Source organism: Sceloporus occidentalis, unplaced genomic scaffold (genome assembly GCF_023333645.1).
Source record: "Sceloporus occidentalis isolate IW3139 unplaced genomic scaffold, rSceOcc1.0.p SCAF_4, whole genome shotgun sequence".
Taxonomy (NCBI): Eukaryota; Metazoa; Chordata; class Lepidosauria; order Squamata; family Phrynosomatidae; genus Sceloporus; species Sceloporus occidentalis.
Genome location: NW_028316984.1, coordinates 195,564,280 through 195,590,378, shown reverse-complemented (window position 1 = coordinate 195,590,378; position 26,099 = coordinate 195,564,280). Strand labels below are relative to the sequence as shown.

Below are 26,099 nucleotides of genomic sequence, written 5' to 3'. Positions count from 1 at the left end.
ATGCCATGAACATCAGAAAAATGGCTACTGCACTTGTGAAAACAAATCCTTGCATGCTAATTTACAAAGAAGAAGGGGGAGCCATTGATGGTAGGATTTGGCCTTCTGCCATCATCTCTCCACAAAAATGTGTCCATGTAGCAAAAGGAAAGGAAAGAGCAGCTCTCCCGCATAACTTTGAAACTCAGAATATATTTGCATTCCTGACACTGCCACCAGTTTTCTTTTGTTTAAACAAAAATAGCAGAAAGGCTTCACCTATTTAGTTTTGTTGCTTTCAACAGGGCTCCTTGGACCTTGCATTGTTTTTTATTGATATAAACAACAGCTCCCATTATAACAGACAGTAATAAATTCAAAAACGAGAACATCATCAAATCAAGGATGCATACCGGTACATTTTTGACTAACATGGACCACCCCATACTCAAATTGTTCAAAACTGTGCATTTCTTATAAAATGGTGTGCTTACTTCACTCAGACTGAAGCATTTCCAAGTCTAGTCATTCTCAGAAGGCAACTGCTTAATTTTCTCTTGTGAAAACCAATGGGGCTGGAAAATGCCTAACTTTGAAGTGATTGTGCTGTATTTAAAAAAAAAAAAGCCATCAGAATTAAGTAAAAGTAATAATAATTAAAGAATGTAAAACACAGTAATACAAGTCTAAAACACAAATCTAAAACACAATAGTATTCATAACTCAACCGCTGAGTAAGAACCATGCCTAAAGTTTGGTAGAATTCAAAGATATAGCCGTGTTAGTTTGAAAAATACATATGCAAAGGGATCTTGTAGCATCTTTGAGACTAACTGAAAGAAAGAAGTTGGTAGCATGAGCTTTCATAGACTTGAGTCTACAAAAGTTTGTGCTACCAACTTCTTTATTTCAGTTAGTCTCAAAGGTGCCTGAAACTTGCAAATCCTTTAAAATGCAGGCTGTATGCTATTGGTATAAAGTACTAGAAGAACTGGATCAAGGGACACTTTGGCTTACTTGCTCTTCCTGGCCATATCTGAAGGGGAAGATGGAGCATTCTCTCCCTGCATTGACAGAACATCCCCCTACCCTCTTTGGATATGAAACTAAAGCACATGGAAAAGAAAGCATGAATCAATTGTGATCTCTGTGAAAGAAGCAGATCTCTGGGTTGAGTGGGTTCCCAGTGGTAGAGTCACCACAGAAAAGACCTTACAAGTGTGCTACTGTAGGGCCAGTTTTCCAAACTGAGGGGACCTTTAGCAAGGTCTCTTCCCTGCATCCTTCGGCGTTGAGAAGAGGCATTTCCTAAGCTATGGCCAGGTAGCTCAGGGGCTTACAAATCTCCAGGAGTGGAAGGAAAAGTTAATAAACTGGTTTTAACATTAATAATTACTTATCAGTAAGAGAGCTGCTGGTCTTCTAAATGTGTCTACCTGAGCCTTATACTCCCCCTCACTTCTGTGCCAGGATGTATTTGTGGTGTTGTTGTTGTTGTCATCATTATCATTATCATCATCATCATCATCTATTATATCCCACTTTTTTCCAAAATTGGGACTTGGAGCAGCTTACAATTTAAAAAAAAAACAGTACAATTTAAAACATACAAAGGTAAATATTAAAATAGAATTGAACTATTACTATATTAAAACAGATAACTCATTAAAAGAATAAAATACTGTAAAAAAAAGATAAAGGCGCTTAAAAATACACTTTAAAACAACATGACAAGCCTCAGGCCATTCTTTTTCTGTTTTAAAAACCTTTACTACTAGTAAAAATCTGGCACAGTAAATAATCCCCTTGGGTTCCATGGGAAATAAATAAAATAAATAAAGATGGTTTCAAAATTAAGGCCAAGATCCAAATTAACACTCATAAGATGCACAAGACGGAGTAGAGCCATCTATGCTCAGGTGCATGCCTTGCACATCATCCAGCTCCACTGCAACACCTAACATCTGCACAGCTGTGGGAACTACTTGCACGAGGAGATCTGAGATGCTCCCTTGTGAGAGTGTGGAAATTCTACAGTTTGTCACACAACTGGGGTTGTGCAGTCTTTGTCTCAGCTTGGATTCCAGGCATAAAAGTACTGTCTTTGAAAGATCAACCGTTCTGTTTGATTGCAGTTCCTAGATCTGCATTACTTGGAATGGGGGCAAAGGGGGATCCTAGTGTGTAGCATTCTTATTTTATTGCAAACGGAGGGCTTTCTAAATGGTCTCGGTGTTGCCAAGCATATCCCATATTCATTACATTGCCTTCCATTCAGATATTTGAAGATGCTCCCTTCTGACATAGTTAAGGCAATAAACCCTTCAGCTAGATAGCTGTGTGCATAGAGCCCCGTCTCTGCAGAACTGAATTTATGAGCAATTTCCACAGCACTTGAAGCATTTTGCTGACACACTTTGGCCTGCTGTCTGAGCATCTCTTTCTTCTCCCTTCAGGGTCTGGTATATTTGGGTGGATGCAAAGTATTCTGCCCCCAAACCATCCACTAATGAGAAATAAGGAAAGAGCTAACATCCATCTTCTATGGCATTTAAAATAATGATGTAATTAAAGTCCACTTCAGCTACAAGATTAGAGTCAAGTCAGAAACAGGTCTCTAATCTCCAAAGTTCACAAGCTAAAAATTGAAACACACGAGCCAAAAGAAGAGAAAAGATTTACAAATTAAGATTTCACGTGAATGCATTTTTCTTACTGTTTCTTTTTTAACATATCCACTTGGCTAGTAGAACCAGCATGCTGTAATGGTTTAAGTGTTGTACTAGGATTCTAGGAGAGTGGGGTTCGAATCCATGCTCAGCCATGGAAATCCACTGGGTGACCTTGGGCTCTCTCTCAGCCTCTGAGGAAGGCAAGGGCAAATCTCATTTGAATATTGATAGGGTCATAGTAGACCTGAAGGCATATAACAACAACACACTTGGCTGATGGAAACAGCAACTCCAGTCTAGCTAAAGTTATAACTAATGTCCCATATAAAAGCAACAGGGCTTAGTTATTTGCAAAGAACCCCAGCTGGATTCATACTGTAAATATATCAGAGTTGTCAACAAGGGGGTTATTGTGTCAATCCATTCTGCCCAGTGTTTCCGTCCTGTGGAGCAAAAGTCCATTTCCTCCCATTGTCCATTAATCTAAAATTTTGATAAATATAATTTAGCAAACAACATACCACTAAAAGTGTAAGGTCATCTTCCTGTTGCACAGGTGTGTGTGTGCACGCATGCACCTTCAAGTCACCTGTCGACTTATGGTGACCCTGTGAATTTCATACCTAAATCTAAGTGCCTCCTCGCATCCAAAGTATACTTTCAAGTTGTTCCTATTAGCTGCTGTTAGCTGTTAGTTGTTAGCTGTGGAGGAGATATTCCCAAGATTCCCTGTCCTCAACTCTGTGCCGATCCAATAGGCTTAGATCCGTGGCTTCCCTGATTGAATCCATCCATCTGGCTTGTGGTCTTCCTCATTTTCTACTGCCCTCTACCTTTCCCAACATCATTGTCTTTTCTAATGATTCATTATTTTTCATGATGTGGGCAAAGTACAACAACCTAAACTTAGTCATCCTGGCTTCCAGACAGAATTCTGGCTCGATCTGTTCTAGGACCCATTTCATACCCCAGAAATTAACATTTACTTTTATAATTTAATAGTTTGGGAACCAACACCAGCATCCTATTGTGATCAACCACTTGCAAAGCAGACTGTTCCATGAGTGATTTGGTAGCCTCTGAACTCATGCCCAGGTGATTTTCCACATCGCTCCTTCCATGGGGTTTGGCTCCAAGGAGCCCCCAAAGCCAAACATTAATGAAATAGGTAGATCAGAGCTGGCCATTTCCTCCTCCTGTCACCATTGCTTTCCTGCAGTTCTTGCATCTGACGCCTCCTCTTCCTCCTCCTCCCCCTTAGTTCTGCCAGTGCCACCTTCGTTCACATAACAAAACTGGGAGGGATATAAGATTTCAACCCAAGTGTTCACTACATATATAATCCTATTAAATTTGGAGAGCAGTCTTAAATGCAGATTGAGCAAGATAGGCAACAACAGAGGAGGCTCTCCAGAAATTCTGTGACAAGGCATCACATTTGCCCTGAAGGACCCAACTCTAGAAATCTTCCAATTGGGAAATTTCTGTAAGCAAGAACTGAAGTTTCAGTTGAGCATTTCCACCACTGGCAGGCCTCAATCTGGAGTATGTTCTGGCATGACCTCTGGATTGAAAGCCACCTCAAGACCTGGCATGCCCTCAGCCTGTGACAAAGCCACACTGTTTTCAGTAGGAGAGAAGTTTAAACAAGCAAATATTTTCTGGAAATAAGGTAGACAAATAAACTGCCTTCTCATCTCCCACCCTTAAGGATTGTTCTGTTTTTAGATGCAGGCATTATTTGAATAAGCCCTGTGCAGTGATCCTCTGGTCCAATTTTGTGATACCGCAAAAGGAATAGGTCACTCTAAATATGGTCCGAGGTCCTGTAAAATGCTATAGAAAATCACTGGGTTGGGGGGGAGGTGTTTTTGGTTTTTGTTCTTCATATTTTTTCTGTCATGATTGTTTATCCTTCAAACAAGTTGTCATTTTTTTAAAATTCCTGTGTATAGGACAAAATCTAAACTGACTAGTGGTTGAATAACTGGGTTTTTTTTTGTTGATTTTGCTGGCCCTCTTAGAATCCCATATAATGAGTTTTAAAAGAATGAGCATTCGACTCATCGCACTGCTATAAAAAAAATTATATAAATATGGATGCAGTGGTAATTCTCCCCAGAAGTTCAGTACAGGTTGAGTGTCCCTTATTTGATATGCTTGGGACCAGAGGTGTTTGGGATTTTGAAGTGTTTTTGATTGTAGAATACCTGTATTTGCAAATAATAATAATAATAATAATAATAATAAATCGTGGTGGGTTACAATCAAAATAAAACATAGTAAAATAATAATACAATCCCTAATCCACAATTTAAAATACAACAGCATAAAAATCATATGCCTACATAATGAGAAATCTTGGAGATGGGACCCAAGTCTAAACACAAAATTCATTTGTGTTTCATGTATACCTGATGCACATAGTCTGGAGGTAATTTTATACATAATATTTTTAATCATTTTGTGCATGAACCATCAGAAAGCAACGGTGTCACCATCTCAGCCACCCATGAAAAAAGTTTTGGCTTTTGAAATATTTTGATTTTTGGAATTCCAATAAGAGAGATTCAACCTGTACCATAGGTGGAGAAACCACAACATTATTTAGTTTTAGTTTAGTTTTCCATGCATAAACACTTGAAATGGCAGTTTTCCTTTTATTATAATGCACTGCTAACAAATTCACCTTAACACAAAACATTTGTGTGGAAACCTACCTATAGTTCTCCACCCCTCTCACTTCCTAAACCCTCCTAAACATGGGAATACAAATCATCTTTACAGGTTTCATAACATCACACAGCAGCAAACCATTGGCAGAAAAATGCCACTTGGATTTTCTGCCTTAGATACATAAACATGCCAGCTCTAGAGAGCCTGAAATGGGCCTTGGTTGTTAGGTGCCTTCAAGTTGGCTCTTGACTGAAGAGAACCATGTAATAGGGTTTTCTTGGGCAAGGAATACTCAAGAGATGGGTTGCCATTGCCTTCTTCTGAATATAGCCTACATTACCTGGTGGTCTCCTTTCTAAATACTACCAGGCCTGACACTGTTTAGCTTCCAAGATCAGATAGGAATTTGTTCTTTTGGAGTACTTAAGTATTAGTTCAACAATTCCCAGAACTGTCCGGCCAACACAACCACTGAGAATTCCGAGAGTTGGCACCCCAAAAGTACTTTTTCCAACAGTATGCTTGGGCACATCATGTTGTGTGCAGCTTTTGTATCTAGAAGACCAGCAAAACTGCTCGTCTGTTACTCAAACCCTCTAACATCTGCCAAGGTCAGCAAGACCTTAGCTTATCTGCCTGGTTGAAAGTCAAGTGTGCTGGAGATGGGGCTGCCAAGGATTAATTTTCATTAGTTGGCAGTTTCATACTGAAACTGGAGGGAGAAGACAACAGCTGTGACTTAACTGTTTTGAGTCTGGTTCTATATTCCCTCAGTTTCTTTTCACACACCAAAATCATGGCCTAGCTCCCCACAACCTGAATCATAGTAAATGAGGAGGAAAGGAAGTGCAACATGAGGAGCCTAACACACACTAACAATACTATGCATTTGATAGCCAGTCAGAAAGAAGGGCACAAGACCAGGGGCAGCTAGGTTTGCAGGTCAGGAGCATCCTAGGCACCGAGACACACAGCAGCCATTTTGACTCATGAAATAATTGTGTTTGTAGCCCCTTTTGTGATGATCTTCATTGTCCTGAGGTTATGGGAAGAGACATAATCTCATTGCTCTTGTAACATGAGAACCAGCGTGTAGCTAAATTACTTTAAGATTTATGCGTTGATAGCTTCCAAATAACGCTGAGCATCTCACTGATCATGTGAATGAGCCATTGGAGAGGGAAAGCAGAATGGTTGTTTGTACACCCTTATTAGGTGTGTAGGTTCAGCTTTCTTTTTTTACCTTAGTAGAAATGTGCATGAACGCTAAATGAGAATGGCATCTTGCTAACTAATGTCTTGCCTTTCTCTCTGTTTGGCATGCTTTACCACTCTGGTATCTTGTCACTAACCTTCTTTGACTGTACCTGTTTGCAATATAATCACCACAGCTGGTATCTCCAGAGAGCTGTGGGTCGTTGTTGTTGCTGTTGTTCTAGGGGGTTTTGCCAAAAAAGCACCACTGAATTATATATCTTTCCCAACTGTGCTTTGACTCTTCTCTTTGTTGTTGTTCTTTCTGTTTTGTGGTTGTTCTGTATTTATTTTTTTGCTGTGACCACTGAACTGCACGCTTTTTTCCTGCCTATCCCCACGCTTCTGCTCTGGCTGTAGGACTTCTTTGTGAACAATAACTCCAGGCAGGTAAGTGTGTTCCAGCCCAAATCTTTGGTGGAATAAGTATGTGGTTGTCGCCTGATGGAACCACAGGGGTTGCCTCTTCTTTTACCAGCCTGCCTATATCCTAAGAGCTAACAGAGAGGCCTTTCTCTATGTCCCAAGTATATATTGTTGTTTGTTTGTTTGTTTGCTTGTTTATATAACACCATTAGTATTCATGGTACTTGTGGGTCCTGCCAATGGAATTATTCAATACAATTGTAAAACAAATTATACGGATAAAATACAAAAATACAATATAATATACAGCAAAATGACAAATATATATAATCAGAATATGCAAGATTATAAATTCATGTTAAACTAAAATTTCAAAAGCTTTGGAAAATAAGAAATTTTTAAATGAGATTTTAAAATAACAAGGGAAGGAACAGTTTGTAAATGTTCAAGAAGGCCATTCCAAGAGTAGGGAGTGAAGAAGGATGACGCTGAGCCAAGAAAGGGAAGCCCTTGGCTGGGTGGGAAGTATGATGGATGGGATGAGAGAAAATACCTTCTCAGTAGCTGCACCTGAACTGTGGAATTTATGTTGCAGGAGGCTAAGATGGCATCCTATTTGATATTATTTCACCAAATGGTGAAGACCTTCATGCTTGAAGTTTTATTTCCTGTGTTTATTTTAATCTGCTGTATCTTTTTGTCTTTCATTAATGTTGGATTTAATTATTGTGAGATATCCCAAGTGATGTGAAAGGGCAAGGTATAAGATATTTTGTTCACAGAGCTTCCAAAGCTTGCATCATGTATTTTCTGCATTTTGGTTGTCTGAATAAAGGTATCACTGTTTTGTGGATTTTGGATATTATTGTACTTTGCTATATATCCAGAACTGCTACCCCAAATATGCATATGCCAAGAAAGCCTTTACGTGTTCCTCACTGTCTACACACTTGCGGGTTCTTAAATCTTTCCATCTGGATAAATATTTATACACTTGTAACCAATAGCCTCCTCCCTCCCCACAAAGAACATTCCAGTTTATGAAACAGCTGATTGTGTTTCAGTTGCAGCCTCTGGATTTTAATCATCAGGCTCAGTAAAACTTCTTGATGGATGCTTGATACATTGGCATGCCCCGGAAGTTCTAAAATGTCCTTGTACATCAGCTTATTAATGCATTCTTTTCATACTTCTTGCAGAAAGAAGACTCCCTTGATGACACGCTGAGTGCCAGGCATAAAGTCAAGGAGCTTTCAGTCATAGATGGCCGGAGAGCTCAGAACTGCAACATTCTTCTCTCAAGGTATCACTCACATAGATCTTTCTCCTTTATGGGAACTGCTTGTTCTGAGATTTTCTCTGCAGGATGTCTCCTTTAATATTTAAAGGCACTTTGATGGCTAAGTACAGACACACCCTGTGCTGATTTACTCATCGCATAGAGAACTAGATTCTTAGTTTTCTTAGATACTCACTCAAGCTTGCAAAAAGTTACTTTTATAGATGCAATTCTCAGAATCTGCCTGCCAGCAGTGCCTGGAAAATACTGGGAATTGCAGTAACTTCTGCAAGTTTTGCTTTCCATTGAGCATCCATCCATCATCGGTATCACATTAAGAACATGAAAACACTTCTGCTGGACCAGGCCAGTTTTCCATAAGCAAGATGTGAGGGCAGGAGGCCATTCCCACTTCCCTTCTTTAGTAACTGGCATTCAGAGGTATGTCATAACATGCTGCAACATACAGCCCTTGTGACTAATAGCCTTCAGTATCCCCCTGATCAAAGCCAACAAAGAAGGAAAGTTCAAGGTTGCATACCTGCGCCAGTTGCAAAGAAGACCTACATCTTTCTCCACACAATTGAAAGGGTCAATTTCAAAATGTACAAGCCATACATGGTTATGCTGTACTCACAGGAGACTGTGTGTGTGTTTGCAGAGGGGTGGGTTTGAATAGCAAAAATATTTGCAAGCATGATAAGAAATCTAATATGACCTCACTGTACAATCATTTTCCCCAGAGTAAGAAAGGCAGGCAGAAAGAGATAAAATATCTAGCAAGGCAGGCTCTTTTCTGTGTTGCATGCCAGACAATATCTGGCTTGTTTTATAAATGTCTAGAATAAATAAGGAACTGGTCCTGCATGACTGTTTGCATGTAAAAGTCTTTCATCATCTCATGGTGACAGAAAAATGCAGTTAAAAAGGTACTTTAAGAGTGGTGCTGTGAATTTGGCAAATGGCCTTGTCTGCAGAACTGTTTTATTTACCACCTCCGGTGTGTGTGTGTGTTCTGTGCCTTCAAGTCACTTCCGACTTATAATAATAAATAAATAAAGCTTTTATTTATATACCGTGCCTTCCACAGATCAGGGCGGTTTACATAAAATTACAGTGCAGATACAATAGTTAAAAACAACACCATACAGTATACAAGAATAGAATAAAATAAAACCAACTAAACCCCAGTAGCCCATCCTCATAGCCACGGAAGAGGAGGGAGGCCCGCAGGATTTTTTATGCGGGGAATGCTAGCTGGAAAAAAAAGGTTTTCAACTCCCTTTTAAATTGGGCCAGGGAGGTAATGGCAACCCTCAGGTGAGCTGATAAGTTGCCATAAGTCAGAGGGCACACAGCACACACAGACAGACAGATAGACACACGCACTTGCACAGTTTGGGCAATTAAATAAGGTGTGGGGGATAGATGAACCTTGTTTTTACCGTAAACAAATAAATAAAAGGAAAATCACCACTCCTGAAGGCTTCCACAAGTCAGTTCTACTTGAATGACCCTATCCCAAATAGTAATAAGCTGATCCAAGGGTTTCAAAAAGTGGTGGCAGGCTGTCCATGTTAATTCATGTTCCCTAGAAACCAGGACCAGAAAGTCATCTTACGATGAATTTTGGTTGTTTAGACTTATGTTTTGACCATTCTGCATGGGAGATTCTAATCCCTGTGATTCCTGACTACAGCACCACCACTTTCCTCCTCTTTCATGATTTTTTAACCATCTTTGCCTGACAAAGAAGCTGATGACTTTGAAACCTAGTGTGATGTCTTTTGTGCTTTCTGATTGGCATATTTAAGTGTATCAACATAGCCTGTGGATTTTGAACTGAAATCGTCACCCATCCTACTCCTAGCATCACTAGTCAGGAATTTAGGACCTTCCTGCCTCACCTTTTCCTGGTATGAGTCTTTCTAGAACTCACAATTACTCAGCCCCCCAAATTTTAAACATCACTTCTGCAACACTGATATCCCATTGCCTAATGTGTGTGAGTGTTTGTGGCGGGGGGAATATGTTTCTATTCTTCTGTAATTTATCTGTCAAATCCCATCTCTTGACTAACTTGTTTGGATGCCCAATATCATACTGTTCCACCTCCATATTTGTTTAGTTCCCACACACGTACATTTTCACCCTCATGAGGGTATTTGTCTGTCTCTTCAAAGCTGCACATGTCTGTCAACCTGCGCAAGCTGTTGTGTCCCATTGACAAGTTTTCAAGGCTTAAATCCTTGCGACGGGCAATACCATGACCCAGTTCCACCCTCACATAGTCTGCACTGGGCTGCTGTTGCCAACAAAGATAATTACTGTGGTTACTCTGGATAGGCTTATAGCTTTTTCTGGCCTCTTTCCCATCACATTGTCAGAGAAGAGGTTGTTCAGTTTTGGCACTGTGAGCTGTCTCGTGCTTTACCCCTCCCTCCCTCAGATACATTCAAGAACTCTCTCAGGGCACATTCATGCAGAGTTTTTGTGCTCTCCCCCCCCCCCCCGTCCCCCCACCAAGCCTAGAGCACATCCTGATGCTCAAAAGCCATGTGATGAATTTGCTGAAACTGAGCAGCTTCCCTCACTAGATCATACAGCAGATCGAGGGCATCCGACCCATATCTTGAAAAGATCTACAAAGCCTCCCACACAACATGCAGTTCTCCAATTAGTCATTCAAAAATGTGCAGTTCTCCCAATTAGTGGTTCTTAATTCAGGCAAGTTCTGGATTTTACTTTAACATGAGAACAAGAAAAGGTTTCTTTTTTCTTTTTCTTTTACCACTCCTAGACTCTTGTCAGTCACATGGCTGTTGGCCACGGTAACTGTTGGACTGAGAAGGATGCAATCAGAAAGAAACATTTTCAAGCACTAGAATTCAAAGACAAAGCTATGTTCATCTGGAATATCAGTATGCAAAGGGATCTTATAGCACCTTTGAGACTGAGATCTTGTCTGGATGGGCCAAATAAACCAGCCTTCACCGTTGACACCAGTCTCTTTCTCTGAGGCCAGAACAAGGTGTCAGCCATGTGACTGAGGATAGCCATGCCTCATTCTGACCTCAGCGCAAAGTGACCTGCAATGGCTGTGGACAGGCCAGGTGGCTTAGTGGGATGCATATGTGAACAGTCACCCCTGCGTTGGAACGGAGGGCCAGGTAACATGGGGAGACTGGGAGAGCTCCAGGGCAGGATATTCTGGGCAGCCCCCAGAGTATCCTGGCCCATACAGACAAAGCCTGAGAGAAAGAAAGAAGTAGACCAAGTCTACAAAAACTTATGCTACAACTTTTTTCTCTCAGGGCCCAAACAAACAGGCCAAAATACATCTGCTGCGGATCACTTTGGAGGTATGCTGTTTGAATGACACACACATTTTAAGAGGCCAGAATCTGCGCCAAAGTTGCACTCCAGTCCTTAGGATTGGAATGTGCCTTTGGTGCAGTTTCCGGCCTCTTAGAACGCATGCATCATTTAAACAGCATACCTCCAAAGTGACCCGAAGCAGCTTTATTTTGGCCTGTCTGTTCAGGCCCTCAGTTAGTCTCAAAGGTACTACATGATAAGAATAAGAATAAGCTTTATTTATAGCCCACCTCTCCAAAGGGATCGAGGCAAGTTACAACAATAAAAAGTACATCAATGAAATACATGGATGCACACATAAATAAAATTACATAATCTCATTATCCCCTCCCTTAAAACTAAGCAACAACAATATAAAATACAGTAAAATCACTTAAAATTAGACATAATTGAAGCAAGACATCTTAGGGCAGTCATAGGGTAATCCATATCAGTAGGACTAGGATGATCAATCAGGGGAGGCCTGCTGGAAGAAATTCCTTTGCATACTGATTTTCAAGGGCTGTTCAGGATGTTGTTGTTGTTGTTGTTGTTGTTGTTGTTGTTGTGTGCCTTCAAGTCATTTCTGACATATGGCAACCCTAAGATGAACTTATCACAGGGTTTTCTTGGCATGGTTCTTCAGATGGGGGTTGCCATTATAATAATAATAATAAAATTTATTTATATACCCCTATTCCAAGGAGCACAGCAGTGAACAATAAAAGATAAAACAGTTAAAACAACACGAGCCCCAAACCCCCCCCAACAGAATTACAACAGTTAACAACAATTAGCAGTCAACAACAATAAAAAACCAACAGCACCCCAAGCAAATGGCTGTGTAGAGTGGAATACATCGTAAACATCGCCAAGGGGAAAAGAATAACAGACAAGGCTCAGGGGGGGGGGGGGGAGCCTGGCGGAATAAGAAGGTCTTCAGATCCATTGACATCATCTGAGGCTGAAAGAGTGTAACTTGTCACCCAGTGGGTTTCATGGCCGAGCTGGGATTCAAACTTGGGCTCCAAAGTCATCATTTACCACTCAAATCACTACACCACACTGGCTCAGTGAGGAATCTACCTGCATACAAATCTCTCATTCAGGATTCCCAGGGTCTCCATATGTTGGAACTGACTTGGAAGACACACAACAACAACAACAACTTCCCTAACAACACTTGAAAATCAGTATGCAAAGGGATCTTGTAGCACTTTGGAGACTAACAGAGAAAGAAGTTGTAGCATACATTTTTGTGGACTTGGTCTACAAGACTACAAAATCTGGGAGACAGTATATATTTTATTTGTGAATTGAATGTATGCCCCACCTGTCCACTACTGAGATTAGGACAATGTACAGAGGGTCTCCTCTTTCCCACTTCATCCTCATGACAACTCTTTAGGAAAGTCAGGTGGAAAGAGAGATTGACTAGCCCAAGGTCACCTGGGGAGTTTCATAGTTCACTGAGTAGTTGAATTTGAATCTCCCAGGTCCCAGTCCACCACACTGGCTCTTCACTTATGTTGTATAGTACACCTGTGTCATCAGAATGTAATAAGTAAAGAAGCAAGAACAAGTGGGAATCATTAGCAGAGACAGTGTGCCCAGGGTGACTGGACAGCCTCCTTTTCCAGGTCATGTCCTGCATTTCAACCTCCTGTCCAGGAGGAATTTAAAAATGTCCTCCATTTTGAGCATGACTAAGAAGCATGAATTAAGTGTTTTTAGCTTTTATTGGGTAATGCGCTGCATTTTTTTCTTGAATGTCCTACATTTTATGGTGCCTTATCCTCCTTTACAGTTATGACAACTGAGTGTGCCACCACTAAAGGCAAATGTCCTGTGTATCAGTTACTGAGCAGTTTGAGATGTAGGGTGCCATTGCACTAAAGTCCTGTATGTGGGCTTCCCAAAAGCAACCACTTGGTTACTATGTGAATATTGAACCAAGTAAGTCCAGGGGGCAGCAAAGTCCCCCCCACACACAAAAAAAAAAAATCAATATTTGGCCCCCAAACACCTGCTAGAGGACATAATACCATTTGGGGGGTAAGGCTGTTTCTTTTTAAGCCCAGGAAAGGTATATTTTACTACAGGAATAACTGGAAATGCACTTCCTATTTTTAAAAACAAGCCTTTCCTAGGCCTGAAATGGTCCACGGGGGTCAAAATGTGGCAAAAATGTTTTGGGGAGGAAAACTTTTTTTAACAACTGGAGAGGCACAGGTCACAGAAACAATCCTGGGCCCCATACTTTGCCCTCCTCTGACATAAACAATCTAGAATAATTCAAATTTCATTTTGCTTTGAATATGCCTGACTTGGGGCAACTGCAGCAAGTCCAAGGGCCAATTTTCAACCACTGGGACTACCAAAATGAGCTGCCAGAAAAGCAAAGGAAAAACCCTGAAAGAAAGCTGAGCAGGCTGGAAGCAGCAGGCTGTCCACTTCTGGTTTTGAAAACATATATTGTTTGATCTAAAACAGTGCAGCAAGGCTCTGCAATCCAATTGAAAGGTGTATTGCCCTTCCCTTTGAGGCAAAAGAGGCAATTCATTGATTTTCTTTAAGTCAGAAAAGTCTGGGGAGTCTGGAAAGATTGAAGATTGTGAGGGTGACCTCTGGGGAGCAGATGTGACCCCTGAGCCAAACTTTGCCCATCCCAGGAATATGCAATGTGTTCATCAGGTGCAACAAATAATTGGTTCTAGCCAAGAGGCTCCTTCTTTGGATATTTTTAAACAGAGGCTGGATGACCATCTGTTTGGAGTGCTTTGATTGTGCATTCCTGCATGACAGGGAGTTGGACTGCCCCTTGGGAGTCTTTTCCAGTTCTCTGATTCTAGGCATCCCACACATACAGTACGCACAGACACGTATACATTATTTTTACACTTGTCTATTTTCTTCCTGTGACAGTGCTATTTCTGATTAGTGGACCTTGAGGTTCTTGTTAAAAAGTTGAGCAGGCTTAAGTTTACTGGTTGCTGGAGGAATAGATCACACCCATCAAGTGATACTGTATGTGATTTTTGATTCTTGCAATATTATTAAGTAGAAATGGATGTGTACAATGGGCTCTTGGTATTCACTGAGGTTTGTTTCCAGGACCCCCTTGGATACCATAATCCATAGATTCTCAAATCAGATTAAATACAGTGGCATAGTAATATGGTGCCCCTTATATAAAATGGTAAAATCAAGGTTTGTTTTTTGGAATTCATATATTTTTAACGTATTTTCAAGCAGTGGATGGTTGAATCAGTGCATAAGGAATCAATGGATATAGAGGACCAATTGCATAATGACTTAATTACTTAAGATTTCTTATGACTAAAACACTCACATGATCCCTGTCAGAAATTGTTTGTAAAATCTTGGGGGCTGGGATCATGGGCCTCTAAGTCAGGCGTGGGCAGCATGTTGCCCTCCAAATAATGGCTGCAGCCTTCATTGACCCTAACTAGTATAGACAGTGGTGAGAAATGACACAAGTTGAATTTCATCAGGAGGACCACAAGTAACCTTCTCTGGTTTAAACATGCCACCAGCAAAATTATAGCCAAATCAACTCAGCAGATGTTAAACTTGAACAAGAACACAACGCTCCCTGCTGGCTGTTGCTGTCCATCTCTCTAACATTTTTGCATCTGACATTTTCCTGCAATCTCCAAGTTTACGGTGCTTCCCTGCAGGTACAAAGGCAATGAGAAGCTGCAGTGATGACACCCTGCCAACTCTGCCCCCCTTGGTAAAAGCCTCTGATGGCTCAAGGTTGGGAAGCTTGGCCCACTCTGCTCCAAGAATCAGTTATTCCTACCGGTTCCTGGCTGTGTTTGACCATGTGGCCTCAAATGAACTTCATAAATATAGAAATGTTCTCTATGGGTCCAGATGCTATCAGCACCCTGCCTTCCATGGAACAGGTCTCTATGTTGGCATTGGTATTTATCAAAAACCATTTCTCACATGCACCAAATGCAAAGTGTAAATGGGTCTGACATTACTCTCTGTGAACACATAAGACTTCTTGGTTGTGAACACTAATCTTGTCTATGATATATTGCCCTAGTGAGTGGCTTTGCTTGAGTCAAAAGCTGGAACTGGGTGTTAGGAAACTGGTTTTCTGCCTTGTTATGAGTGTTCTGTTGAACAGGTTCTGTTGTTGGTTTTGGCAGGCTGAAATTATCAAATGATGAAATCAAACGTGCAATTTTAACAATGGATGAACAAGAGGACCTACCGAAAGACATGCTTGAACAGGTGAGTTGGATGGCTGCTTGAAGCTACTTAGAGCACTTCCCATTGTTAAAAAGAGATTTTTTTACAAAATCAGATAGTTCCTTTCTCAGGAACCAGAATCTGTGACCTCCACTGATGTGGGATGACAGTTCATAATTCCTTTCCTTCTCCATGCACAGCTGCCTCTCTGTGACATGCATAAAAAGATAGCCCTGCTTTATTTAATCCTCCCTCCTTATTTTATTTTTTAAAAAGGAAAGAAATCTGGACAGCCACCTATTGTGTTTCTTCAAATGGGAAGAATATTTTTGATTTGATTTGTCCTCAAAGTGATTCCTTTCTTCTGAATGGGACTCAAATAGGACACCTTATAGACTGAAATTCTCTGTTAGATTTTGAGGTGTCAACCCCTAAAGTACAGTTGTTATCAAGGAATGTATTGGGACAGACTAAAGGCGAAACAGACAGCCCTGAAGGGATGGCTTGATGCCATCCCTTTGAATGCCATGTTAGGGCCACAGCAACTGCACACCATGCCCCCAACCTGGCTTTTCCACCACCGCAACTTTGTGGCACTCCTGCAGCGTATAAACACCTCACCACCGGAGCGCCTCAAAGCTGGCCACCATGTAGTTGGGCAGGCAGCATCAGAGCATGCAGCATCTAAATGTCACACTCTGACACCGCCCCCAAGCCGGTGCAAAGGAGTGGTCTGTTTCGCCTCGTGGTCTGTTTTCTCTTGGTTGTGAACTTCTGCCTCTTTGACAAAACTCTGAGACTGGATGTGGGAAGTGATAGTGACAATGCATCACAGCTAAAGAGTTTTGCTTAACATGGGGAACTAATGCTAAGAAGTATCGCAACACCTTGCTGGCAGAATGACAGCAAACAGGGGCCATCCAAAGCTTCCGAGGTGGTAATTCCAAAGCATGGGAACAACCACTGAGAAGGCTCTGTCTCTTATCTACCAATTATGACTGAGAAAGTGGTGGGCCCAAGACCAAAGTCTTCTCTGCAGATCTTAGAACCTGGGCAGGCTCCTATTGGAAGACATGGTTTTTCAGAGAATTTTGAGTTGTGATAAAATCATAGAATTGTAGAGTTGGAAGAGACCACATGGACCATCCAGTCCAACCCCCTGCTATGCAGGAATTCTCTATCAAAGCATCCCCAACAGATGGCCATCAAGCCTCTGCTTAAAGATCTCTAAGGAAGGAGATTCCACTACACTCCGAATGAGTGTGTTCCACTGTCGAACAGCCCTTACAGTCAGGAAATTCCTCCTAATGTTGAGGTGGAATCTCTTTCCCTGTAAATTGCATCCATTGTTCCAGGTCCTGTTCTCTGGAGCAGCAGAAAACAAGCTAGCCCCCTCCTCAGTATGACATCCCTTCAAATATTTGAACAGGGCTGTGACATCACCTCTTAACTGTCTCTTCTCCAGGCTAAACATCCACAGCTATCTAAGTCATTCCTCATAGGACATGATTTCCAGATCCTTCACCATTTTAGTCGCCCTCCTTTGGACACACTCCAATTTGTCAATGTCTTTTTTGAATTGTGGTGCCCAGAACTGGACACAATATTCCAGGTGGGGCCTGACCAAAGCAGAATAGAGTGGCACTATTACTTCTCTTGATCTAGACACTATACTTTTATTGATGCAGCCTAAAATTGCATTCGCCTTTTTAGCTGCCACATCAGACTGTTGACTCATTTTCAACTTGTGGTCTACTTGGACTCCTAGATCCCTTTCACATGTAGTCTCACATGATCCAAAAAGCCTTTTCCAAGCTCTGGGACAGACATTTACAGCAATAAAGCATTTACTGCCTCTGGTTCAGATTTTTTGCATAATTTGAACTGCTTCTGGCAAGAGGGATTTATTGAAAATTCAAAATATTTATTGCAAGAGTTAAAAGGGATCTATAGAAGTAAGATGTGCAGAACTCCACCCTCCAGGTATTAAAACAATCTCCCCAAATCTGATGCCTGCCAGGTGTGTTAGATGTGCAATCAATGCTATAAAAGTGGGATTTTCATTCTAACTCAACTGGTTCATTCCAGGTTTGGGGAGACTGAATGAAAAATTAGCTTCAAGGCTGTGTTCTTCTTCAAGAAGAAGCTAGAACTTATAGGAAGGGAAAATGTGTCTTTAAAAGTGTGTCCTATTTCTCCTTTTTAGCTTTTGAAATTTGTTCCTGAAAAAGCAGACATTGACCTCCTGGAGGAACACAAGCATGAACTGGATAGGATGGCCAAGGCTGACAGGTTCCTCTTTGAAATGAGCAGGTGATTAAAACAGGATCTTACCCAGCAAAAATACAACTGCATTTTGTATCAGTGGTGCAGATGATTCCAAAGGCAAGCTATAGACACAACAGCCAAGCTGGGAAATCTTATTTTTTGGTTATACCTGATCTTGGTTACCTATCCACCAACACCACCTCTAGCCAGGGTGCCTGTGTGAACCTGGGAATGGTATTCCAAAAAAGCTAACATTTGCAGCTCAACAAGAGGGATACTTGCCTGCAACATAGATTCCCACATAGATTGCAAGTGCTGCGGTGGGACCTGGCATGCCAGTGAGAAGGCTGTGCTTTTCATGCTGCCAATGAAAATGATTCTGATTGCCTGGAACATTCAAACATAGACAAGATTGAGTTGGTTGACCTGGAAGCAGATGCAATAGGGGACATGTTCTAGGACAAATTTTGCCTTAACCTGGCATCTCCAGACCCCTCTTGGCTTGGGGGAGGGGAATGATGGGAGCAACACATCTAATAATCCCATTCATGTTCACACAGAGCACTGACTAGGATGGCTGGGATTCACCATTGCCTTTAGGGAAGAGAGGATGAGCTGTAAAGCTGTTTTTCTTAAGTTTTCTAATGTGGAAGACAGGCAGAGATTTTTTCCTAATGAGCCGTGGACCAGCACCACATTTGTGCCCATTGACTCAAATTGTGTGTTTCCTGGAAATTCACAAAGGACTGCCACTGATTCATGGACCACCGCGTTTGTTAGATTGATTTATATCTCACTCTTCTCCCAGTATGGGAGTGGACCCAAAATGGCTTCCAATACTGTAGAACATACACAAGTAGATACTTTGTCTTGTGTCTGCTTGTTGCAGGGAGGGATTTCTTTCCCCATCACCCATCTTTTGGTTGAGGGGGAAACCCCACACACACTTCTCAGTAAAGCTGTTCCTGCCTGATTGTCTCCGACCCTAAGATCTTTGGGGAAGAGCAAGTGCTTTCTCCATCCCACTGCTGAGTTCAGCTGGTGGATATGTGGCAAAGGGCCTTTTCTGTAATTCTGCCAGCTGACAAGCCTTTGGTCCTCTCTACCCTGGGAGCTGTGTGCTTGGCTGTTTTCCTGATGGCATTTCAACATTCTGTAAGCACCTATTCATTGTCAACAAGCCTATGTGCTTAGTTGAGTTATCTAGTAAGGATCTTCCAAAGTGTTTTATGCTGGAGGCTGGATATAGGGGTAGTAGTTCTTTTTATTGTATGAATTTTTAAACCACCATGAGCATTTGTATACACAGTGGAAGAGTGGAGCACAGAGGATGACTTAAGCTGGGAAATGGTGACAAACTCAGGAGCCTGTTTTCTTTCCCTGGGACTATCAAAAGGCTGCACAGATGGCCAAATATAACCCCCTACGAACTAGGGAAAAAGAGTGAGAGGGAGGGAGGGAGGGAAGGAAGGAAGGAAGGAAGGAAGGAAGGAAGGAAGGAAGGAAGGAAAATAGTAGAGATGGCTGGATATCCACTTCTGATTTTGAAAAATTGGTGATGTTTTTCAATATTCAACAATGGGAAAAGGTGCAACCTGCTTAAAATATGAATTGCCAGGAGAGGTAATTCTCCCATTTTTAATTTAATTTTATTTAGTTTGACCAGGAAAAGGGAAGTCTGGAAAGATCAAGGGCTGCAAAAATAACCTTGGGCCAGATGCAGCCTCAGGGCTCACTTTTGAGGTAGCCTTCTTCAATCTTGCAGCCTCTAGACTGGCATGGGTGATTGTGGGAATTGTCCAACACATCCAGAAGGAATGAGAGAGCCATAGTCCTAGTTAACTAGCGAGACTTATTTTCCCGGAGATCTTTTATGAGCCACTCATCACAAGATGCCTCTTCTTTCCCCCTCTCCTGCAGGATAAACCATTACCAGCAGAGACTGCAGTCTTTGTATTTTAAGAAGAAGTTTGCTGAGAGAGTTGCTGAAGTTAAACCCAAAGTGGATGGTAGGTTCTTCTTGGTGGTCTCTATGACTCGGGGGCATGGTTGGTCTGTTCCTATGCAGAAACGGTCAAAATATTCTAGAAAAAGAGACAGCCATTTTTGGCTCAAGTTCACCCTCCTTCTCTGCATGCCTATGCCAGTTCCCGCCAAATCCCTCAGTTCTCTTTTTGTTTGTCACTGCTGAAGCATCATGTTACAAACCACTAGTATCGTCTTCTCTGGTGAGCTATGGCTCTTAGCTTCTTTTATTCTTGTTAATGCATGCCTTCAAGTCACTTCCAATTTATGGCAACTCTAAAGGCGAGCGTAAGAAAACCGTATGAAATTCATGGGGTTACTATAAGCCGACAGGCAACTTGAACAAAACACAGAAACAGATAGATGTCCACTTCTGGTTTTGAAAAATGAGCATATTTTGGAGTTTAAAATAATGTGATATAGGAGTTATTATAAAGATACATCATTTCTCTTGTAGTCTTCTGGGGAAGTAGTTCATCCTTTTTTGTCCTCCTCCCCAAATGGCTATGGGGCACATCCTAGGGACACTACAGGCACATACACACATCTTGGGCCTGCACTTTGCCCAGCCCTGTGCATCATACTTAATTCCTTTGGTAGTGAAAGATAGATATGAACTGCTGTATGAACCTATGATGTAACATTCAGAGACATAGCCAATTTGGTCTGGAATATCAGCATGCAAATGGATCTTCTAGCACCTTTTAGACTAACAGAGTGAAAGAAATTGTAGCATAAGTTTTCGTCGACTTGTTCTGTTTCCTCAGATGCATGGAGTAAACCAACACTGCATCTGCACTGCAGAAATAATCCACTTTGACACCACTTTAACTTCTATGGTTCAATGCTATATAATTCTAAAAATTGTAGTTTTGTGAGACATTTAGCCTTCTCTGTCAGAGAGCAAAGGTGCAACAATAAACTTAAAATTCCCAGAATTTCATAGCATTGAGCCAAGACAGTTAAAGTGGTATCAAACTGGATTATTTCTGCAATGCAGCTTCAGTCTCAAAGGTGCTATAAGATCCGTGTGATGTAACAGTTTGGCACATTATGGTGCTGGAAAAACTCAGGTGCATAATCTATTTATCATGTAGAGTAGTCAAGCCAAATATCTTTTTTATTATCAGTCATGGAAATCTTATGTTGTATTAATTGACAGCTATGGTATCATAGATCTTTTTATTTTCCCTCTGTGCAGTCATGATTTTCATATATCATTTCTTGGAACCATTGCTGTCTGCTGTGATACTATTTGCAGATGTTGTTTATGTTCCTTTATATTTTAATATCTTAGTCACGTGGCTGAAATGCAGCCCTCCTGTAATGTTAGACTACAGCTGCCATCAGCCCTAGATAGCATAGCCAAGGATGAAGAATGCTGGGAGCTGCAGTTCATCAGCACCTGCAAGACCACACTTTGTCCACCCTAATCCAAATAAAGAGGGCTAAATCCAGTTGAGCATTCCAACTAATGCAGACCAACTCTATGAGATTTACCTAAATGTTGGCTGAACGAGTTCCATTCATTCAGTGGGTGTAGTCTAGATTTAGCCCAAGTATTTTAACACCTGCAGTACAGTCAGGTTGCCTTTGTAAAACAGGATTTCTTTCTTCTTGCACTCCATAGCCATCCGTGCTGCTTCCACGGAAGCGTTCCAGAGCAAAAGCCTGAAACAGTTACTGGAGGTGGTTTTGGCTTTTGGCAACTACATGAATAAGGGCCAGAGAGGGAATGCCTATGGGTTCAAAATCTCTAGCCTGAACAAGATTGCAGACACCAAATCCAGCATTGACAAGTGAGTTGCTTCCGCCCTGGAGTGTACATTTGGGTTGGGTCTGTTTCCAGTTTGAGAAGAGCCTGTGAGGAACAAGGGAAACCTCCTTCCACTCTATTGTTGTTCATTTCCTCCAAGCACTTCAGGATAAATAATTGTGGGAAACAGTTCAGCCTTCTGCATGAATCGTGCTTTGCCCTTTGAAATCCTGCTTGTTAACAGGTATGACTGTTTCCTTCTAGTTGAGAAATTGGTGTGTGTGTTCAGAAGATGATTCAGAAAAGCAGCTCCAAAATCAAATGGATTGCCTTGCAAATTAATTCTTGTCTTTGTGTCATTGTACATTCTCCTACTCCCAGAATGCTCTTCAGACTGATGTGGTGTTTGTCTCTTCTTTCACTGTTACCATAGTCATTTTGTGTGCCCTTTTGTTTCTAACCTATGGTTGCCAAGCATTTTCTTGGCAAGATTTGTTCAGAGGGGGCTTGCCATTGCCTTCCTCTGAGGCTGAGAGAGTGTGACTTGCCCAAGGTCACCCAAGAGGTTTCTATGGCTCAATGGGGATTCATACTGTGGTCTCCCACAATCATAATCCAAAAATCAAATCACAATACCCTGCTACCTCTTGTTGGCATGTTCTCAAAGGATGGACCTCTTGTGCATTCTTTTCTGCTCCTTAGTCTTCAGTAGTGTCTGGTGGCTTCCCTATGAGTGGGCCAGTGAGATTAAAGCTCTAGGCTTTGATCTGATTAAGATTTTAAAATATTTTATCTACAACACACACACACCCCAAATGTGTTGTTGTTTTTCAGTCACAATCTCTTGGAGAACCCCAGGGTTCCAGGGAATCCTAATAGAGAGACCTCAGTCTAAAGAATTGAAACTTTTGGGGGATAGATTTTGGTTTGCTAACTTGTTGGTTTACCCATACAGCCAGTTGCTTTTGAGGGATTCAGGATAACCTTTATTCAGGGTACTTATGCATTTGCTTCTGAGTTAGAATTAGAAAATTAGAATTAGAAAAATCACCAACGATTTTTTTACAGCCATACTTAACTTGTTTACCACTATTGTTCTTTTTATCAAAGGAACATTACTTTGTTGCACTATCTCATCACCATCGTAGAAAAGAAATACCCCAAAGTTCTCAACCTGCATGAAGAGCTGAAAGATGTTCCTGAGGCTGCCAAAGTAAAGTAAGTGTGGGTGTGACATCTGTGTGTATGTTTATTTCTTTGTTACAGGTTGAGTATCCCTTATCCAAAATGCTCCAGAACCCAGAATGGGTGGCTGAGACAGTGACACCTTTGCTTTCTCATGGTTCAGCGTACACAAACTTTGTTTCATGCAGAATTTTTAAAAAATATTGCATAAAATTACCTTCAGGCTATGTGTATAAGATGTATATGAAACATAGGTAAATTTCATGTTTAGACTTGGGTCTCACCGCCAAGATATCTCATTAAGTATATGCAAATACAGTATTCCAAAACCCAAAAAATAGTCCCAAGCATTTTGGATAAAGAATACTCAACTTGTATTTTTTGTGAACTGCCAATACTGCTCTGTTGTTGGGGTTCCTTCACAAAATATACAATTCATACAATAACTAGATTTTGTTAGCACTGGGGAAAAACTGAGTTCACACGCAAAAGACTGCCAGCCAGAATCTGGAGGTAGTTCACAACTGCTGAGGTTCTTCCGAAGAGGCTTTTAATCTTAGTTGTAGCAAATATTTACAATCACGATACAGCAATACTTACACAAACCAGCATAATGCTCCACCATCAACCAACATTCACACCACTACATTTTGAACTGGAACATTCATCTTTATAAACAGAGCTAGGATTCTGATCTAACCCCCTGCTAGTGTTTCATCAGCTTCCTGTCATGTAGCCACAATGACAGTGCAGTTTGGAACTGGTATAACCCATCTTCATGCTCATGTTGCAACTGCTTCATCTGAGTCAGCATTTCCTCTTTGCATGCACCTGGGACATTTTACACAGCCTGGGACAAAAATATACCGACAATCCCCTCCAAAATGTAAGTAGTATAGATATGGATATGTGTGATGAGAAGTGGTTCTCAAGCTTTTTATCCTTGTGACCCCCTTTTACATCTACATGTGGATGTCATGCAACCCCTGCTTGACACAGTATGTGAATAAAAATATGTTGTTTTTTTGGTGTGCATATATTCATTCGCATATTCATGTGCGAAAGAATATATGCACATTTAAACAAGATAACATTGTTCAAATTAGGATAGTTTTATTTAAATACTTAACACATGTAAATGTTATACATATGTCTCACACACAGCCACACTCACTTACACACTCAGTCATGCTACTTCATTCTTTCACTCACACCTTCCCCCCAGGGGTCCTGGCCCACAATTTGTGAACCACTGGTGTAATGTGTTCATACCTGAGATTTGTGCATGTGGTAGCTCACGCTGTAACTACCATATGCACAAAATAGCTCACGCTGTAATCTTTAGAGTGCCCCAGAAGCATTGGTTGTTTTTGTTGCACTAACACAACTACCCCTTTGAAAATTGTCACAATAGTAGGCATCAAGAAATTCTCACTAATATAAACTAAGTCTAACTTCCCTCAATATTTTAGTAAAATCAACTGAATTGCAAACTCTAATATAATCTGGTAGGAATCAAAAATCAACATTAATAATTGGTAATATTTGGCAAGACAACACTCAACCTGAGCAGGGGACACTAAGAAGTAGTGGCTGAACTGGCTGGGGGATTCTGGGAGTTGTAGTTTTAAAAAGGAGCTTTCCCACTCTACAGAATGCAGATTGACATGACCTCTTTGAAGTGTAAGGCCTTCTGTGGTCAGCATGGATATGCAGCATGCTAATCCAAAATCATTTGCAATGGGAGAAGCCCAAGGTGGCTTTAGAGCTGCCTTCCGGAAACTGACTAAAAACAGCTTGAAAAATTAACATGCTTCCATTTTACTTTTCCCCCTGGCAGCATGACAGAGCTGGAAAAGGAAATTGGCACCTTGAGGAGTGGGCTGAGGGCTGTGGAGACGGTAAGTATTGTTTACCCACTTAATGGTCCCCTGCTGTGACTTCAAGGAGCTTTCTCTAGCATCTGTCCTTAGAGAGGAAAGAGGGAAAGCTGAAGGAAGTCGCTTTTATCTCTCTTCCTAGAGGCCAGGTTCTTTTCTTTTTTGTTTTCCTTCCTGACCTGCATCTCATTATTTCTTGCTACAATTTTATAGAACTCTTAATGACCTGAATAGCTTTCCTTTGTGTCTTTGATCATGTGAATTTTTAAAAAAGAAAAACGTTTGTTTGGCATAGACAGAGTGGATGCAGATGTAATATTTAAGCTTTTGGAAGTTCAAGTGGCTTAACACTGTGAGCTGAGCGTGGAAACGGTTCTTTGTTTACACTGCAACTCCCAGAATTCCCAGCCAGCTGGGCTACTGGTTGTGCTTCCTTGGGTAACCTGGGGCTTGTAGTAAAGAAAAATAACTTCCCAAGCTTTGATCTTTGTTGCCATGTGCCCTTTTTCATATGTGTACCCTTGGAGATGGACCAGACCTGTTTGATCTTAACGCGCTGCCACTCTTTTCTGATTTTAGATTGTAAGCCCGAGGGCAGGGAATCGTCTAACTAAAAGATTGTATGTACAGTGCTGTGTAAATTTACAGCGCTTCATAAATAAAGGTTAATAATAATAATAATAATTTAAAGTCCTGAGTTTTTAAAATCATGTAAAGTTTGAACAGGTTTAATGTTTGAGTCCTCTAAAGACTGCCTTCTTCCTTATGTTGACTCCATATATCTCCAAGGCTTTGTTCCAAGTGTCAGATGAAACTCGGGGATTTCCATTTTCAGCAGGGCCTTAGCTGTTCTTGTCATTGTGATTGTCGTCGTTTGTCATCAAGTTGACATATGGCAACCCTATAAATGTGAGATCTCCAAGAGCAACCTGTTATTCACAGCCCTGCTAAGGTCTTGCAAGCTCAGAATCCTTCCACCTATGATGCAGTCTTCCTCTTTTCCTCCTGTCTTCCGATTGAGCATTTTGTCTTTTCCAACAAGTCACATCATCTCATAATAGATCCAAAGTACTAAAGCCTCAGTTTAGTCATCTTGACTTCTAGGGAAAGTTCTAGACCCTATTTGCTCTTTGTTGTTAACCACTCTTGAGACAATCCCGACTCATGGTGACCCT

General features: G+C 41.2%; 1 protein-coding gene across 2 annotated transcripts in view; it reads left to right on the top strand.

The window, feature by feature from the left end:
• Positions 1–26,099, top strand: part of LOC149315237 (disheveled-associated activator of morphogenesis 1) — a 254,979-nt gene that overhangs the window by 216,912 nt on the left and 11,968 nt on the right. The window contains exons 16-23 of one of the 2 annotated variants that reach the window (XM_089522802.1): positions 6,942–6,971; positions 8,147–8,250; positions 15,768–15,852; positions 18,017–18,123; positions 19,999–20,087; positions 21,734–21,902; positions 22,970–23,077; positions 24,885–24,945. In XM_089522802.1, the coding sequence (XP_089378928.1) occupies positions 6,942–6,971; positions 8,147–8,250; positions 15,768–15,852; positions 18,017–18,123; positions 19,999–20,087; positions 21,734–21,902; positions 22,970–23,077; positions 24,885–24,945 (753 nt within the window). The remainder of the gene's footprint in view (positions 1–6,941; positions 6,972–8,146; positions 8,251–15,767; positions 15,853–18,016; positions 18,124–19,998; positions 20,088–21,733; positions 21,903–22,969; positions 23,078–24,884; positions 24,946–26,099) is intronic. The other variant, XM_089522803.1, reaches the window with a different exon arrangement.